This window comes from Punica granatum, chromosome 4 (assembly GCF_007655135.1).
Source record: "Punica granatum isolate Tunisia-2019 chromosome 4, ASM765513v2, whole genome shotgun sequence".
In the NCBI taxonomy this organism is placed as follows: Eukaryota; Viridiplantae; Streptophyta; class Magnoliopsida; order Myrtales; family Lythraceae; genus Punica; species Punica granatum.
In genome coordinates, this window is record NC_045130.1 from 6,515,453 (window position 1) to 6,533,797 (window position 18,345).

At 41.9% G+C, this 18,345-nt stretch overlaps 4 protein-coding genes across 4 annotated transcripts; 2 read left to right on the forward strand and 2 right to left on the reverse strand.

Annotated features, from left to right (window-relative positions):
• The first annotated feature begins 4,375 nt into the window (after nucleotides 1-4,375).
• On the forward strand, nucleotides 4,376-6,413 carry LOC116204844 (DEAD-box ATP-dependent RNA helicase 39-like). The gene is made up of 5 exons (XM_031537175.1): nucleotides 4,376-4,975; nucleotides 5,285-5,374; nucleotides 5,454-5,645; nucleotides 5,757-5,891; nucleotides 6,114-6,413. The coding sequence occupies exons 1-5, from the start codon at nucleotides 4,466-4,468 to the stop codon at nucleotides 6,270-6,272; spliced, it is 1,086 nt and encodes a 361-aa protein (XP_031393035.1). The 5' UTR covers nucleotides 4,376-4,465; the 3' UTR covers nucleotides 6,273-6,413.
• Nucleotides 6,414-6,797: 384 nt separating this feature from the next.
• On the forward strand, nucleotides 6,798-10,511 carry LOC116204843 (DEAD-box ATP-dependent RNA helicase 39-like). Its single transcript, XM_031537174.1, has 9 exons — nucleotides 6,798-7,424; nucleotides 8,131-8,226; nucleotides 8,306-8,494; nucleotides 8,597-8,737; nucleotides 8,834-8,974; nucleotides 9,088-9,230; nucleotides 9,578-9,707; nucleotides 9,786-9,834; nucleotides 9,915-10,511. The coding sequence occupies exons 1-9, from the start codon at nucleotides 6,867-6,869 to the stop codon at nucleotides 10,388-10,390; spliced, it is 1,923 nt and encodes a 640-aa protein (XP_031393034.1). The 5' UTR covers nucleotides 6,798-6,866; the 3' UTR covers nucleotides 10,391-10,511.
• Nucleotides 10,512-10,571: 60 nt separating this feature from the next.
• Nucleotides 10,572-11,121, reverse strand: LOC116204846. Its single transcript, XM_031537176.1, has one exon. It carries the CDS (start codon nucleotides 11,095-11,097, stop codon nucleotides 10,714-10,716), a length of 384 nt encoding a protein of 127 aa, XP_031393036.1. The 5' UTR covers nucleotides 11,098-11,121; the 3' UTR covers nucleotides 10,572-10,713.
• A 2,412-nt stretch (nucleotides 11,122-13,533) lies between these two features.
• On the reverse strand, nucleotides 13,534-17,636 carry LOC116202335 (probable LRR receptor-like serine/threonine-protein kinase At1g34110). Its single transcript, XM_031533859.1, has 2 exons — nucleotides 14,288-17,636; nucleotides 13,534-14,131 (listed from the first exon to the last, which is right to left on the reverse strand). Exons 1-2 carry the CDS (start codon nucleotides 17,160-17,162, stop codon nucleotides 13,737-13,739), a joined length of 3,270 nt encoding a protein of 1,089 aa, XP_031389719.1. The 5' UTR covers nucleotides 17,163-17,636; the 3' UTR covers nucleotides 13,534-13,736.
• Nucleotides 17,637-18,345: the final 709 nt, after the last annotated feature.

Sequence of the window (18,345 nt, forward strand, 5' to 3'; positions counted from 1 at the left end):
TATTGGTTGGTTTTGCATATCAATCGTAGTAGTATCACCTCCAATGGAATTTTCTAAAACAAGATGTTTAAAATAACGGTTCTGATTTGAAATTTGATGGGGTTGATGGTAAGCAATCACTTTTGTATAAATAAATAATTAAGGAACAAGTTCATTTGGATGAACAACAAAATTTCAGCAACCGAAAGTCCAACTATACAGAGTTCAAGATACAATAGCAATTGGCAAACTAGAAAAAAGGGGTTAGCAAATTATTCGACGAATTTGGTTGGGGCAACAATAAGAAAGGTAGTAGCTACTTTACTCTAAAAAGTTGGTTCTGCATTTGCCAGCCGAAGTCTTCCGATGGCACCGGCGGATCTACCCTCTTCTTAGTGAGATCGAATAAACCCACTAAATTTTGCAATTTTTTATTAGAATACCTATATTTACAAATATTTTTCACTTTTAAGGTACTTAAAAAACTTCACAGAACTATGGTATCAAATATAAATTGAATGTCCATCGAAAAAATATAAATTGAACGCACTTTCTTTTTTTCAATCTGCCTTGTATATTGAAAATAGTAAATAATTGAAGTCAATTCCCAAAAAAAATCCACAAATCACTACCTAGTATATGGTAACCATTATTAAATATGGTAAAATTTCCTACCTAATTAGCAATAGATGCATGCACTTAATAATTAATATATGCCTATAACCAAAAAACAATTAATATATTTCATTAAGGAAATATAAATGAGACAACATAAACAACGGATTTTCTATAGTTGAAATTGAATTAATAATAACAATATAACAGAAAAATGCCACCTATACATATAGTAAAATTGACTCTCAAAGCAATAGATGTACTTCAATTTATGTAATTGAAAAAGTTAGAAAAGTAAATATTTTCGATGTGAATCCCGGTATCTGAAAGTCCAATTGGGCCCTGACTAATCTAATCTAGCCGGGTCGGCCCACTAAGTAAATATTGTTTTGAAAATTATAAAAAAGTTAATATAAATTTAAAATAATGAAATACTAATTGAAAATTACAATATTTTTCTTCACTAAAAATAAAGCAACTATGACTATCAGAGTTGGGAAAACTCTACAACTTTACCAGAAAAATGAGTCAATAAAATAACTTGTATTGTATTTTCGATTTTAAGGTATTGATATTTCTAATTTATATACAAATCTGATGATTATTTTAAAATATTGAGTGATTAATAACTATAAAGCTAATATTATATTTATTGCTTTGGAAGTCAATTTTACTACATGTATAGATGTAGAAACAAAGGGAAATCAAAAGTAAATTGAATAGCTGGCAAATTTATTAAGATAGCTGATTGAGCCCATTCAGATTTCAAGAAGAACAGACCCACAATTATATTTTGTATAACAGAGAACTACGAATAAAGGTTAATTCCAAAAAGATTAAAAAATAATAATTATGGTTTTGTCCTTTATCTAAAATAATACGACAAATAAAGCTAAAAAAATATTTTACGATGAAAAAATTAATAAGTCTAATTTCAGTCATTTTAGACGAAATGGAAAAAAAGAAGAAGATGAAACTATCCGTTTTAAAATTTTCTTCTTAATAGAATCTTTTGGAGAAAAACAAAATTACCAAAATTAGGATAAATAAAAAGATTAAATATTTTGGCAAAAAATCAAAATATTAAATCATTTCATCGTTGTCTACTTAAATTCCAATATTGTTAAAACTTATTATTTTCTTTTATATTATTAAACATTGAGTTTATCATATGTAATATATACTTATATGAGAAAAAACCTGTGCTATGCGCTCATATTAAACTAGTAAGTATTATAATTCACTAAACTAAATGAGAGCAAAGCCTATAAAATCGGAATTCTTTTTTTGCTGAGTTTTTTTCTAAAATGGTGGCCAGTAGTGATGCAATATTGTCGCTCATTGCCAAGCAATATTCGAACTCTCGTGTTTAACTGCGAACATATTAAACGAACCGAACAACCAGTATAAGTATTGACATCGTCAGCATAGAACATCACCAGGTGCCTAATATGGTTCACAGAAATCGAAGATGACCTCAGGCTTAAGCCAAAGAGTCCACCAAGCATATGTCCCCAGGGGAATCGAATTCCAGACATGAGGGTCTCCAAACCACATGAGAGTAAGTTTGGATTCACTAGACCATTATCATTGATGGTATAAAATAGGAATTTATTAAGAATTGAAAAGATTAGTCTACTGTTCTAATTGTAGTTAATTAGAGGAATCGTCTAGTGTGAAACGCATTCTCTGGCAAAATAGAAAGCAGAGTAACATGGCGTGTATTCCTAACTTTAAGAAAATGATATATAGATTTAATAATCAAGTGAAAATTTTAATTACATGAGTACTTCTCTATTCGGGAACCATTTGCCGCCTCTGTCATATTTACAAGTAGAAGCTACAGAAATCATACTTAAATGAACACTTGATTTATTAAAGATAACAATGCCTACAAACATGAGTAAATTAACTTGGTGATGTTAAAAAATAATACTTTTAGAACATGTTAAGTATTATTCCTAAAATAGTAAAACTATTAATTTCATTTAAAATCTTTGATATAGTGAAAATATTTGTATGAATAACGTTAAGTATTTTAGAAAAAAAAATAATTTATGAAAATCAGAATTCTGTCTAATAGAATTCATCCTGATTTTAAGTTTTACATCTTAATATAAGAAAATGAGTAAATCAATATGCGCAGTAAACCCGTACAACAGACATGGATGAAAACTAGAGAAAAGATATTCTGATATATTCAAATTTTGTCAAAGAGTTTTGTATTTTATTTATTAACAGTAACTACCCTGATTATGAAATTATAAATTATCTAGATAATATTTCATAGCACAACAATATATCACAGTTTGCACTCATTAGCTACCGAGTCCAGGATCGGCCAATTGGTAAGGGGTTCAACCACCTCAGTATGGAACGACCAGATAATGTCAACTTTAAGCCCGTTCCTGCACCACATATTTATCCACTGATCAAGACCTCAAGCTACCGCGAACTCATACTCGTTAATCCTAAAAGACGGAATGCACCTCTAGTTAGAAATCTCGTTAACTCGATTGCTGCTCGTAATATACTTAGCATACACCTATCTGCTAATGAAGCTGATGACTGCTTTCTTTGGTTGAATACGGACTCTGGAAATCATACTGTCAAAAGTCCTTCTATATCTGGGATAAAAAAACACAGATTTCTTTCCTAACCGAGCTTCAGCAGGAAGCCGTTGTAGTCCCAAAATTTCCATGAAAGATGCAAAATCCACTTGTGGAGATTTTAGAATGAATGCCTCCCCTGGTTGGAGGCCCATACCCGCTTTGCAAAACCGGTTCCGATAACTATGCTCATCTTTACAAAGATTGCATTTTTTTTTTCTGATCTTTCACGGACTCTCAATTGTATAACGGGCACTATAAGGAGCATTTGGAGGAATCCAGAGAGACCATAGAAATTCATCATCAGATTCTATTCGCAGCAACATCTACATTCCCCCCAAACCTCCTGAGAGCACTTGGATCAAAATTCGAACTGATGCATCGTGGAATGCCGATGCAACTTCAATTGCTGATGCCGTCTACGACCAGTCTAACTCAATCATCAAGTCATGGAATGCTCGTAGAGTGATGGCCTCACCCCTGCAAGCAAAAGCTCAAGCTGTTCTTTTGGCTGCCTCTATCGGCCGGGACTATGGATGATCGAAGTTCTGGATTGAGACTGATGCTTTGCTTTCAGTGGACGCCATTTCTAACATCCCCCGGAACATACCTTGGGAGCTTAGGAGTATTGTGCCGGACATCTTATTTACCCTCAGACGTTTTTCGAACTGGCGATGTACATGGCTACCTAGAACTTCTAACCTTGACGCACTTCATCTCAGCCAACTTGGGGCCTTAAAAACATGGACATTTTCAGTGGTGAGACATTCGGGCAACGTCAAGGATAGTGGCATTTTTGTGAGTAGCAAGGCTTTGGGACTGAGACCAGCGAAGCTCCCACCATCTCGCTTGACCTCAAAGTCCAATTGGTCAAAACGCATTGCCGGCTCGGAACAACTCGCAGTATCTTTTTGGTCTATTATCATTTATCGCGACTAGAACTCAATGAATTCATAACTCTAACATCGAAAGTTTGCTTTTAGTGACTACTACCAAAAACGCGTCAAACGCAGTACAGAAGCTCAGGTGAGGCCGAGTCCTATCATTGCAGAAACTCCTCAGATGTCCGAGGTGGGTGCAGGCGATATCGAAACATGAACTCTGAGGGTACAAATTGATACAAGAAAAAATTCAATGTCCAAAGTGAATCAAATGCAAATATTCGGGGTGGGAATAGAATTTTCCCGAAAAGTTATTGAGGCGCCCAAAAGGTTCATCACGTCCGGTGCAAAGAAGAAGACGAACGCAAAGCGGCAAAATCCATGAGAGGAGGAGCAGGCAGAGCGCTTTTGAGATCACTCAGCTTCAGCTCCAAATCCTTCCCTTCGACCAATCCGTCAACCCCAACCAATGGAAGGCCCCTGCAGAGGTTCAGGCATCTCGCGGCTGCAGCGACAAAGAGACCACCTCCTCCTCCTGTTCAGGATCAAGAACACCGATCCCCGGAATCAAGAATCAAGAGGGACTCCATGATTCTCGAGATGTTCAAGCTCAGACAGCTCAAGAGTTCCGGGAAGGACAGCAAAAGGGGAGCTGAGGATGCTCCTGAGGCTGAGGCTAACACTGGAGCAGGGCACACAAAGGTCGTGTCTTGTTTCGAGGAGCTGGGGCTCAGCGAGGAGGTGGTCGGGGCAATCGCAGAAATGGGCGTCGTCGTTCCCAGTGAGGTCCAGTGTGTCGGGATCCCTGTGGTTTTGGAGGGTAAAAGTTTGGTCTTGCTTGGTCCTTCTGAGTCGGGCAGGACTTGGGCTTACTTATTGCCTCTGGTTCAGGTACAGTGCAGACTGCAGTGCTCTCTGCTTGTATATCACCGGACTTGAACTGGAATTGAAAATAATTGATCTTTGTCTGTTGGAGCCTTCTGCTCGTGTGATTGCCTGAATTGCTCTTGTTGGTTCGTTGATATATGCCCCGTTCCCTTCTTGCCTGGTCCGTCTCCCATGTGTTTGATGAAATGGTGCAATATTTTGCTTTGCTTCTGATAAAAAAAAATGGTGTTTCTCGGTATTTTTTTTTTTAGTCACCCCCCCGTGGGCCAAATTAGACAATGATAGAATGTCTTATTCGATGAATCTTGGCAGCGGCTGAGGAAAGACAGGGCTTCCTTTGGCCTCAAGCGGGAGTCTCCGAGAGCAATCGTGTTGTGCCCCTCGGAGGAGCTATGCGATCAGGTTTCTAAATATTTTCTGGTGCTTTGTTGTGAATTCCATTTTCGCTCAGAACTCAAAAAAGTTAAATGAACATTCTCAGGTGTTTTGTGCAGCAAAACTTATTAGTAGCCGCACACAGTTAAAGACAGTTGCTGAAGTTGGTCCTGTGGGGGAATCAGGACGTAAAGATGAGTCATCAGCTGTCCCAATTGGCATGTTAGTTGGAACACCGGAAGAAATTCTTCAGCAGATCGACGATGAGGATTTCACTCTTACCGATATCAGATACATTGTATGTTCATGCTACCAATATTTGATCGTATGGCTTGTGTTATTCAGGACTTAGTGACTCATAGATTGGTAACTCTTGCTTTCATTGGTGATTATGGAACTGTACTGTCAGGTTTTGGACGATGCAGATATCATACTAGACAGCGATTATTTCCCGAAAATACTCAAGATTTTCAACTTGTTGAAGAACCGCACTGCAGAAGATCCCTCCTTCCAGACCATATTGGTAGCCTCTATTAGTGAGAAGGTATGGCCTTTCAAGCTCCAAGCTTTTTTTTATGTACGTAAGCTCCAAGTTGATAAGTCATAGACTTCAATTTTTCAGTTATGTATCTGTGGAAACCGCGTTCTCTGGACCCTTCTCAATTATTTCCGAGAAATGGAAAGTGAGAGTTTGTGGGAGGTTTTCTAAATCACAGAGAGCCAATGTATTTTTTCTCTACTTATTATGCTGTTGAATGGTTTCCAGATGCTAGGAGAGGAACTCTTGAAACGTATCGAGCAGAAAGAATCAGGAAAAGTGACTGCTATGATATTGGAGATGGACCTAGCCGAGGTGTCTGGCCTCTTCGAGTCTCCAGATGCTTTAAGGAAGAGAGTCACCACGGCCGTGAGATCCCTGGCCTGAGCCCTTCAAATTTTATTACTGCCAGTAGACCGAATACCAGAAGATCCCCTTAGATCTGTTTATTTTATTGGTGAACTTTTTGTGTGTATATTGTTTTTGCCTATAATATCAATTGATATCATCGCGCGACTTCATCAATCATTTCGTGACTTCCAATTCGTAATTACCTCTAGCCTTGTGTTACAAGGTAATTGTCGAGAATATCCCCAACTTAGAGAACCGGTATTTCTTTCGGTCGCAGAAAACTGGAATTGGAAACCGTTTTCGGTTTAATGAGTATACTTTCAGGCGGATGCATGGAAAATGTTTTCATAATTAATTGTGTGCGTGAGAATGAATGGTGAGCTTGTTGGACAAAATTGGAAATGTGGTAAGAGTATAGGTGGTTCTTTGAAAAAGGAAAAGGAGAGTTATGAAGAATGATTAAATTGGGAACCCATCCCCGAAGACTAGACATCTTTTCATTTTTTCCCCAATTGTCTTTGGATATTTGCATATTGCTCCTTTTCTATCTATCCCGAAATATCCTACGAGGAGAGCCGGCGGGCATCGTCTTCTTCCTTCACCTTTCACGTTGCTGCGAGCAGAGCCGCCATGGGAGGAACCGGAAGAGCAGTGCTCACACTCACTCTCTCCTCCAACCTTCTCACTCTTTCTCGCCTCTCTTCCACAACCAAGCGCCTCACCAACCTTCCCACGACCGCCCGGCTGTTCCCGCCGCCTTTCAGAACGCTATGCTCCGCCCCAGTAGCCGCTGCCACCACCACCTCCGAACCCGAGCCGTCCCTTCAGCCCCTGAAGCACTCGATGCTGCTGGAGAGGCTGAGGACGAGAACCCTCAAGGACTCTTCCCCTAAAACCCCACAGCCCAAAACCCGAGAAAGCAGCAGAAGCGGCAATATCGACCCCTCGCTGGAAGCACTCAGTAGCTCGGAAAAAGCAAACAAGAAGGGGAAGGGGAAGCTTGTGGGGAGCTTCGAGGAGCTCGGGGTGAGCGAAGAGGTGATGGGGGCGGTGAGAGAGATGGGGATTGAGGTCCCTACTGAGATTCAGTGCATTGGCATCCCTTCAGTCCTGGAGGGCAAGAGTTTGGTGTTGGGCTCTCACACTGGCTCTGGCAAAACCTTAGCTTACCTTCTTCCTCTCGTTCAGGTACCCGTTTTGGATTATGATTCTATTCATGACTTCACTCTTTTGCAAATGTATTCATGGTAGTAGTAGTTGCAGGCCAACTGTAAGTATTGCACGTTTGCCTAATGATGTCTTGCATCCTGTGTGTTGAGTGACTTTATTACTGGCTGGCACAGAAAATTTGATCCTTGATTACTTTTTTCCTTGTGGGTATACGAAAATTGTGGAAAAGCTTAGGCCTTTTGGTGATATCTCAATGCTCCAACAAGCTCGTGTTTTGACACCCTTTGCCATGCCTTGTGAATGCTATTATGGATTGCTTAGCTTTTCAATTGCTCAGGAACGCTATGCCCGCAGTGTGTTAGGTGTACATATATCTTGTGGCTGCTTCAAAATCTTGGGTTTGTCATTGCTTGAATTCGTATTGAAGCTTGTACAGTCTCTTCGATATGCCTGTGATGAAACTATCGTTGCAACCTTTCTGTCCTTTATTTTGTGCTTATCCTGTACAAGCAGTGAAGTCTTCCCAGTCCTCATTCAGCATAGTTAATTTTTTCAGCTGTTGTGAGTTTATATCAGTGACCAAATTCCACCACATCCATACTCTCTTAATTATATGCATCTCATTGGAAGTTCTTGCGTCTGTACTGTAATTTGAATGTATGCTTTAGTCCCCCATAGTTTACAACTAGAAGGAATGGTTTACTTAATAGGCTGTTATTTGTAGTTGTTGAGGAGAGATGAGGTAATGTATGGAATGCTCATGAAGCCTAGGAGACCTCGAGCTATTGTGCTCTGCCCCACAAGGGAGCTCTCTGAGCAGGTGAACGTCAGAAATTTTCCTTTTCTTGATATCAAGTTTAATAATCATCTAGTTAATTAATTGCTTAGTTATTTTACAGGTGTTCCGAGTGGCCAAGTCTATTAGTCATCATGCACGATTCAGATCTACTATGGTTAGTGGTGGAGGTCGAATTAGACCCCAAGAAGATTCACTGAACAATCCTGTGGATTTGGTAGTCGGGACTCCAGGTAGGGTTCTTCAACATATCGAGGAGGGCAACATGGTCTATGGTGATATTAAATATGTGGTTAGTACTATCACAGAAAATTTGTACGCTTTTGCATCTTTATGAGATTCCCTTCAAGCTGGGATCTCTCTACATTTATGTGATTGCTCGGTGGTTTAGTAGGTATTGGATGAGGCAGACACAATGTTCGATCGTGGGTTTGGACCTGACATTCGCAAATTTCTCAGCCCCCTGAAAAATCGACTATTGAAACCTGATGCCAAGGGATTTCAGACTGTTCTTGTCACTGCGACAATGACAAAGGTATAAATTGTAGATACATACATATATTGTATACTTTAGCTTATTTACTATTTGTGAGGGAAACTTTAGGAAAGCTAATTCAGGTGGGTTTAACAGGCTGTGGAGAAGCTAGTCGATGAAGAGTTTCAGGGAATTGTGCATTTGCGAACATCCTCCATACACAAGAAAGTTGCAACTGCTCGTCACGATTTCATCAAACTCTCTGGCTCCGAAAACAAGCTTGAATCGTTGCTACAGGTCTACCTTTTTCACCTTTGTCTCAACTGTTGCTGTTGACAAACAAGTTTGCTTGGGCAAACAGGACTTGAAAGAGATCCTTCTGACCTTTTCTTTATTTTTGATGATGACAGGTACTTGAGCCTAGCTTGGCTAAGGGAAATAAGGTTATGGTGTTCTGTAACACTCTGAACTCTAGTCGGGCTGTGGATCACTTCCTCAGTGAGAATCAAATATCGACAGTCAATTACCATGGAGAAGTCCCTGCTGAGCAGAGGTGAGAGTCACATCATGATAATACTACTGTTGTCCCATCTGTTTCCATCTCTAGAATTCCCAAAAAATCTTGCAGTACAGCCATTGTCTGCATCCCGAATCTGCTTCCAGCATTAGAATGCCTGAAAATCTTGCATACAGCTGGTCTCTACTCTTTGAAAAGGAAGCCGACCACCATAAGAGTCTCACATAAAAGTTCTTGTTAGAAGAGACTGAATCCTGATTGTTATGTATTGTATTAGTTCTATGTTCTCACAAAGTCGATATGTCTATGACATTCATTTCTCTAAAGAGATAGGTTTTTTATTAATTGCGTACCTGTGGCATTGTCTTCTTTCTGAAAATCAGGGTTGAAAATCTCGAGAAGTTCAAAAAAGAAGAGGGTGATTGCCCAACCTTGGTCTGCACAGACTTGGCTGCTCGAGGACTGGACTTGGATGTTGATCATGTTATCATGTTCGATTTTCCCCTTAACTCTGTAAGCACTCTCTCTCTTCTTCCCTCCCTTTCTCTTTGCTTTTGGAAACTGAACCCTGATTGTTTTCTTGCTTTTCAGATTGACTACCTCCATCGAACTGGAAGAACAGCTCGAATGGGCGCTAAAGGTGGGTGACATATTGGGAATTCATCCAATATAAACTGGACTTTTCAAACTGAATTAAAAAGAACTGGTTTGTTTCTGCAGGGAAAGTAACAAGCTTAGTTGCAAAGAAGGACCTCCTACTGGCCACTCGAATTGAAGAGGCAATGAGGAAGAACGAGAGCCTAGAAGCTCTAAGCACAGACAGCATCCACCGAGACATAGCTAGGGCAAAGATAAGCGAGCAGAAGAATTCAAATGCTACAAAGGCGAGCAAAGTTGCAGATTCAAAAAAGAAGGTCAATGCCAAAGCAGCAACAGCATCAACATCAAGATCTTCTAATTCTCGTGCCAAGGTGGCAACCTCGAGACCCCCTGGAAAAAAATCAGTGCGCACAAAACCTGTAAAAGCATCAGGACTTGCTAAACCTGCGAAGACTGTTAGGGTCTCAAAGGTTGTCAAGTCTAGTAATGGTGGGAAATCTGCCAAATTGTCTTCCCCGAGCAAAGTTACTAAACTGCGTGTTGTAGGGTTTAGGGGCCGGAACTCTTCGTCTAGCAAGAGGGATGTTGGTGCTTAGCTTATCTGTCTTTAGCTATGACTTATGGGCTCGGGTCAGATTTAGTTTCTCATGTCATGTAAGTCTTATATCATATAGTTTTCTCTCATGGTATGGCTTCAAAACTTTTACTTGTGTTTTAGATCCAATATCTTCATGTCGCATTTTTGGAAGGAAGGAACTGTTGAGCATACCAGAATAGAATGATTATGAGCAACTAAATTATTTTGATAAAGTACATTGAGCACAGAAAGGGCATATTTCATTTTAAAATCATCAGGCTAATTCTCGGGACATGTTCCGATCATTTCCACCTCTGCTATACTTGGGAGGACATGTTTCTATCACTTCCATGTCAGCCTGGGAGTCGTAGCCGGTGTAACAACGTTCCCCTCGGCGTCGTAGATTATGACCCCCGAAAAGTCGGGCAACTGGCACTTCCCGCCCATGAGGATGTTCTTTTGCCACACTGCCTCACCATTAAACACCGTCTCCTCTTCCTCATCGGCAATCTGGCCCTCGACAACCGCATTCTCATTGTGGAGCTCTATTATGGTCACAGGCTCTTCATCGAAGAACCCATAGCACTCGTTCCACTGCTTCCGTCTCCTCGAATGGGATGCGCACATGAAGAGCGCAAAAGCACACAGGAGCACGGTCATTGCCATGAAGCCCATTTGAGCAGCGCTAAACTCGATGCGGGTTAAGGGAACCTGATGACGGGCCATCACGGCCAAGGAACTTCAGCAATAAGCGTGATAAATTGGAGTTGAGATACACAGAAGATAATGATAGTCGATGTATATATAATGGTGTGGGAATGGCTTTGTTGGGGTTAGGAGGATTTGTTGAAGTGAGGTAAGCCGAGTTGACCTCTTGATATGTGGTTTTAGTCACCTGTTGACTTCCAATTATTGTCCCCTTTCTGCTCATACAATAATCACAACATTCTGCTGATTTCTTAGCATTCTTTCTGGTTCCATATAGATTTTATCCTCCGGTTAAGATAGGGGAAGAAACCACAATATGGTAAGTCGAAAATGTTCGCCGACTGATCAGACTTCCTAAAATCACGACCTCAAAACTCACCGAAATAATTTTATTAATTCTTTCTCGCCACGTTATTGTGATATAGATTCATTTAAGATTTTCTCGTCTGTTTAAACGGGAATAGATCACATGATTCGGGACAGGTCCATGAGCTTTGTCGTATACTTAGGCCCAATTTTCACATGTACCATTGTGTTAAACTATCAATCAACTTAAGAGCCCAAATCACCAACGCGAGAAAAAAAAATGCATCGTATGATTACTTAATGTATACAATTGAAACGACTACATCCCAATTTTTTTTTTTTTTCAAGTGTGGTTTTTTGAACAAGGGTTTTTGGGAACGGTTCACATATATGGTTCGTCGAAGAAGTGATAAACCAAGCATCATATACAGAGATATGATGTCCTCCGAATTTGGTACTATCAAATAAATGGATGTAATTATTAGAAAAAGCAGGGATACATTCCTAAAAAGAGACATTCGGCATGCCTAATCAGAGGAAAATGAATTTTCCTAATATACATGGTGTGGTCGGGAATATGTATAGCCAGCCATGATTTTATTGCGTGGAATCGGATTAGGCACAATGATGATGATTTCATAAATTTCCAAGGAAAAGAGAGAGCTCGTGAATTGAAGGAAAAAAAAAAAGGGGGGGAACTAGGCGCAAATATTAGTGTTGCGTTTGGTTTCATAATAAGATTTTAAAATCAGATTTTGATTTTAAAAAAGAGTAGTATAAGTGAGATCCACCCTTTGACTTTGTATGAGTTATGTTGTTTTATTGTGGAAAAAAGTGGTATAAATGGGACCCACTCTTTGACTTTGTATGAGTTATTTTGTTTTGTAGTGAGTAGAATTAAGTTAGAATTGTGATTTTAAAATAATATTTTAAAACCAAACAAGCCCGAAAACTTGGAAGACAAGACCTGCCCAGCCCAGCCCACGAGTTTCTGGGTCAAGCTGAGATCATCAGACAGACATGCATAGATGATCAGGAAAATAAAGCAAAAGTTGTGCCGCGTTGGGAGCTCTCCTTCCTTCTTCCTTCCGATGATGTATGTATGTATGTATGTTCCCCTTTTTCTTTTTTCCGATTTCCTTTTTTCTTTTTCTCTGTTTTCCAGTTTTCTGGTCTCCCCTCCCAAGACCAAACCAATGTTGCGTTGCAGTGCAATTTTTGTCTCTTGGTCTTCTCATTTTCTACGAGTCCAAAGCAAGGCATGACCATGTGAATGAATGCCTTATGGATGATCCACTGTCTTATAGAAGTTCATATGCCCATACCTCATTTGTAAAATATATATGAGAGACTGAATCGGGAAAAAGTTCAGCATCCGGAGTTAGTTTACAATGGTTCCGGTCTCATGGAGGTGGTTGATTGGGTTCTCGTTTAGATTCGAGCATTGATCTTAAATAAACCAAAATTTATCGTGATATGTACAAGAAGGCACTGGAAACAAGCTGTAGAATGAATTGAATACACGATACACTAGCCTCTATCGATGATCTTAAATATATGGTTATCCTCCTGCGCCGGGAGTATAAACTAGTATGAGCTAAATACTTACGGGGAATAAATATGTCGTAAATCTCCTCTCAATTACCAAAATTGTCCAGATGGAAAGGGAAACTGATTAAGAGGTACGAAGGTTCTACTGATATATCTAGAACTTCTTGATTTCGAGTCGAGGATGACTGCTGTACAAAATGCCTTTCCAACATGGGTCTGTTTGCTGTCTGTTGCTTTTAGCCTGCAACACAATACAAAGGGCCCTCCAACATACATGGCCTCTGACATGTCTAAATAAACCTACGGCACCATCGAGAAAGAGGTTGTAGCGTGGGTATAAATAAATCTACAGCACCATCGAGAAAGAGGGTGTAGCGTGAGTATAGCGTAATGACGTGAGGTTCTAAGTTCAATTTTTATTGCAGGACTATTTATATCCTTTTAATACCTATTAAAAATTTTATTTCCTTGTAATATATTCACGAATTTCCTTATAAGAAAAAAAATTCAAGGCATCATTATCAAATATTAAATTTGATTAAAAAAGAAAAGAAAATTGAGAAATAAAAAATATATGAGAAGAACTAAGGCAAGGCCTGCAGAAGAAAATCAATTGCATTCCTCCTAATTCTGTACAAAGCCCAATTAGTACATTCAATCTTCTCAAGATGAATCTCTCTCTATTGGGGCATATATAGAAGAAATCTCAATGACCAAATGTCTTTCATTAAACTAAAACAAATTTAAGAAAACAGAGATAAGGAAATTAAAGACAAGAAAATTGGGGAAACTAACTAAATCTAACACTGACAAGAAGGCTGCTTTATTAAGGGCTGGGAAGAAGTCTTGCCCCACTCTTCGGGTGGGCTGCTCTTCACCTCCATCAGCAGGGCCACCACCTCCTTCATTGTGGGTCGCTCGGCGGGCGACGAGTTCACGCAGAACATCGCTATCCCCAGGGTCTGCAGCATCTCCTGCACAATCTGGTCTGGCAGGCCCTGGAGCTTGGCGTCGAGGATCGACACTGCGGGCTCGAAGCTCCCCATCTTCCTCTTGACCCACTCAACAATGTGGAGCCCGCCCTCCCCCGACGCATGGGATTCCACTGCACTACGCCCGCTCAGGATCTCTAGCAGCACCACCCCGTAGCTGTACACATCGCTCTTCTCCGATATGTTCATCGTGTAGCCATATTCTGAGACATACACGACAAAATGTCAGAAAACTAATGCAGACCGATCTAAAACAATTCGATTCAACCCGAATTATTATGCTCATATATTTACCAAATCAATAACTACGTACTGGAGAAACTAACTCGCTAGGCATAAACATATATATATATACTGGCCTGGAGCAATGTAGCCATAAGACCCAGCCACTCTTGACATGGCATGCCGATAATTAGGAGAGCCCATCAGCTTTGCGAGCCCGAAGTCGGCCAAATAGGCATCAAACTTTGAGTCCAGGAGTATGTTATTGCACTTAACGTCTCGATGAAGTATGGCAGGCACACAGTCGTGGTGGAGGTAGGCGAGCCCTTGAGCGGATCCCATGGCGATCTTGTACCTCGTCTCCCAGTCCAGGTTTCGGTTAACCTCAAGGAGCTGCTGGAGGTTCCCGTTTGGAATGTAGTTGTAAAGTAAGAGCTTCACGCTCTTATTGGAACAGTAACCAAGCAGTCTCACAATGTTCCGATGCCGAATGTGCCCCAGGATTTGGATCTCAGCTGCGAATGAATCAACGGGTTCCTCTTCACCCCGCTGACTCTTCCAGAGCTTCTTCACTGCAATGATTTCCCCTTGGGGCATCTCGGCCTTATAAACCACCCCCGACCATCCCTTCCCGATCACATTTTGTTCCTGCAGGCATTCCAATATGTTGTCGATCGTGAAGTTGACCTTCTGGAATGGGATGAATGTCCATGGACGCGAGAAGTCTTCAGGCCTCGGTGGGGCACCCAAGGCCCCCAGCGATTTCTCAGGGGCGTACATTTTATTCCGGATGATCAGTATCCACGAGACAAGGATTGCCACTGTGACTGATGCCAAGATCACCGAGACGAGAGCAATAGTCTTTGCAGACTTCAGACCTTTCCTCCCAAACAGGCCCGAAGAACAGGTGACCCCATCCATTGACTGGCAGAGGTTCAGGTTTTGGAGGTATGAGCTCGAGGACAAGGTCCTGAAGAACGGGCTCACAGGTATTGGGCCTGAGAAGTTGTTGTATGACAGGTTCAGCGAGGTGAGGCTTGTAAGATATCTCAGGACCTTGATGTTCCCGCTCAGCGAGTTGTGGGATAAATCGAGCGACTGCAGCTGAGTTAAATCGGAGAATGACTCAGGTATCTGGCCAGTGAACCCATTGTTGCTTAGGTCTAAGCCAATCGCCAAGCTCATAATGGACCCAATCTCAGGCGGGATTTCCCCAGTCAGGCTATTGAAGCTCAGGTCAAGCAATGTCAGCTTCTTCAAGTTCCTAACCGAACTTGGAATTGGACCCGTGAACAGATTATTATTCAGGATCAGCTTGTTCAAGTAACTCACATTCCCAAAGCTCGGCGGAATCGCACCAGTGAAACTGTTATGGCTAAGATCAAGCTGCTCTAAGTTCACAAGCTCACCCAACTGTGATGGAACCTCGCCTGTGATATAATTCTGGTGCACATCAAGCAATTCAAGAACTGTAATGTTTGAGATTTCATAAGGCAAATTACCCGAGAACCAGTTCATGTAGAGATCGAGAAACACGAGGTTCTCTAGCTGCCCAATTTCTCGAGGGATGTGGCCTGAAAGCTGGTTCTCTCCAAGTCTCAACCTGACCAAAGACTGACAATTCGAGACCTTCGGGGACAGCCCACCCGAGAGGGAATTGCCCAACAGCAGGAGCTTGCTTAGCTTCTTGAGGCTGAATATTTCATCCGGGATTGGTCCAGTGAGCTTATTCCTCGAGAGGTCGAGAGCATACAGTTCCGTGCAGTTCCCAAAGGCGCTCGGTATCGTCCCCGACACAGAGTTCCCCCAAAGGAAGAAGCTCTGCAGGGATTTCAGCTCCCCTACTTGAGGTGGGATCGTCCCGCTCAATTGGTTCTTGTCGAGCTGAAGGGCAGTGAGGCTCGTACAGTTACCGAGCCGAGACGGGATTGGGCCCGATAACAAATTATCCGAAAGATGAAGCTGCTCCAGTTGACCCAACTTTCCTAGGTCGCCCGGGATTTCACCGGACAGGTCATTGGCAGAGACATCGAGAACCACAAGGGACGAGCAATTCGAGAGCTCCTTCGGGATTGGACCGGTGAGCGAATTCCCCCACAGGAGAAGGCTAGTGACCTTCTGCAACTTCCCCAACTGGGAAGGTATTGCCCCGGTGAGCTTATTCATGTGGAGGTACAGGTTTGTCAGCTCCCCGCAGGACCCCAGCTCAGGCGGGATTGAGCCCGTGAGGTCGGTATCATACAAAGCCAGAGTCTGGAGGCTGACGAGGTTCCCGAACGAGGGCGGGATAGAGCCCGAGAGGCCCGTGGCAGCTGCCCCAAATGTGGTTAAGTTCGTGAGTAGGCCCAACTGAGGAGGGATCTCCCCGGTGAGAGAAGGGTTGCCTCCCACCCGGAACTGCTGAAGGGAGACTAAGGTGCCGAACTGCGGCGGGATCGACCCGTTGAGGAGATTGTCCTGGAGGCAGAGGAGCTGGAGCGAGGTGAGGTTGGAGAGGTGAGGTGGGATCCTGCCGGAGAGCTTGTTGGAGTTGAGGAAGAGGAACTGGAGGGCAGAGGGGTTGCCAAGCTCCGGAGGGATGGGCCCAGTGAGGGAGTTGGACGAGAGGTCGAGGAGGTGGAGGTTGGAGAGTTGGCCCAATGACGGTGGGATTGCGCCGGAGACGTTGGTGGAGGAGAGGTTGAGGAGTTGCAGAGAGGAGAGGGAAGAGAGGGAAGGAGGGAGAGAGGAGAGGTTGAGGAAGGTGTTTGGGAGGGAAACAGAGATTACTCTGTTCTGGGCAGAACAGGTGACGCCCCGCCATGAACATGGAGTTGGGGTTGATGGGTCCCATGAGGAGAGCAACGGAGACGAGGTCTTCGAAGGTGGGTCCACCCCAGAGAGGAGGGAGAGGAGGGCTTGCCCATCAGAGGACAGAGAGCCCACAACAATGGCTTCCCGTGCAATGACCCAGAACCAGAAGAAGAAGAAGCACAGAGGAGGGAAGGGACAAAAATGGCTCCTTTTGGCCATTGATGGGGCTGGGAACGGGCTGCTCCGAGGTGGCTGCTATGGTGGATTAGAGAGAAGGAGAAGTAAAGTGAAGTAAAGCAAAGCAAAAGTCCAAATCTTTAGGTGATAAGCTCCATGGAAAGAGGAAGGAGAGAATTAACTGAAGGACTAAACAAAGAGAGGGAGAGTTTGCTTAGGCTTCACACCAAAACCCAAATGCATGTGAGCAAAATATTCAGCATTCAATGCAAGTCAAAGTGATGGCATGGAGGTTGTAATGGTGGCAATGGCGATTGGTGGGGGCTGTCATGCTCACCGGAAACCGCCTCCGGCAGTGGTGGTTGTAGGCCGTTGGTCCCTCTCTCTCTGTCAGCTGCTTTTACACTATGTGGCTGTATGCTGGTGCTGAAAAGTGAGAGCTATCGCTCTCTAGCTGATTATTATGCTTTCCTGAAGGATACCATAGCCTCCTGATCAAGAGCTCCGGTTGTTCTACAGAGACAGAAGGATTTGAGCTTTGGGTTTGAAGAACTTATGGAAGAAGAGGAGAAGCAGAGGAGAGGAGAGGGGGAGTGTGGAAGAAAGACAAAGCTTTGTATTATTATAATGTGATTTGTTTATTTACTCATTCAAACACGAGAAGAACTCAACTTTGTCCCCTGTTTTTCCTGCGCCGATCCTGCTTTATTTTTGCGCTTAATTCCATTTTCTCCTCTCAAGGTTTTTTTAAAAAATTTTATGTTATCTGTCAATATTTTTTTGAGTTAATAGTTACTATTATTTTCTCTACTTCATATTATTTTTTATAATTTCTTGTCATGTGGAAAAACCTTCTTCAGAGTAAGTATATATGTATTGAGCAGTGTGGTTCAATTTTTCTATTTCTCAAATTAAAAAGAATATTTAAAAATAAAAGAACCCTTATATGAACATTTTATGCGATTTAGTAGCTTTATTGGTAAAAAAATATGTGTATGAGGTCCTTAAGAAGAAAAATGCAAAAAGTTATGGAGAATTTATTTTCATGTAAAATACTTTTCCCAAAATAAACGGAGTATAAGTCGCAAAAGAATGATTAAGTTATATGAATTCACCATTTGTAAGAAAGCTTGTTTTATTTTTTCCGGTGAAAGAAATATATTTTTAACTTTTTTTTCTCTTTCGAGTTATATGAGATCTTTTTTATTTGAGCTCGAACATTTAT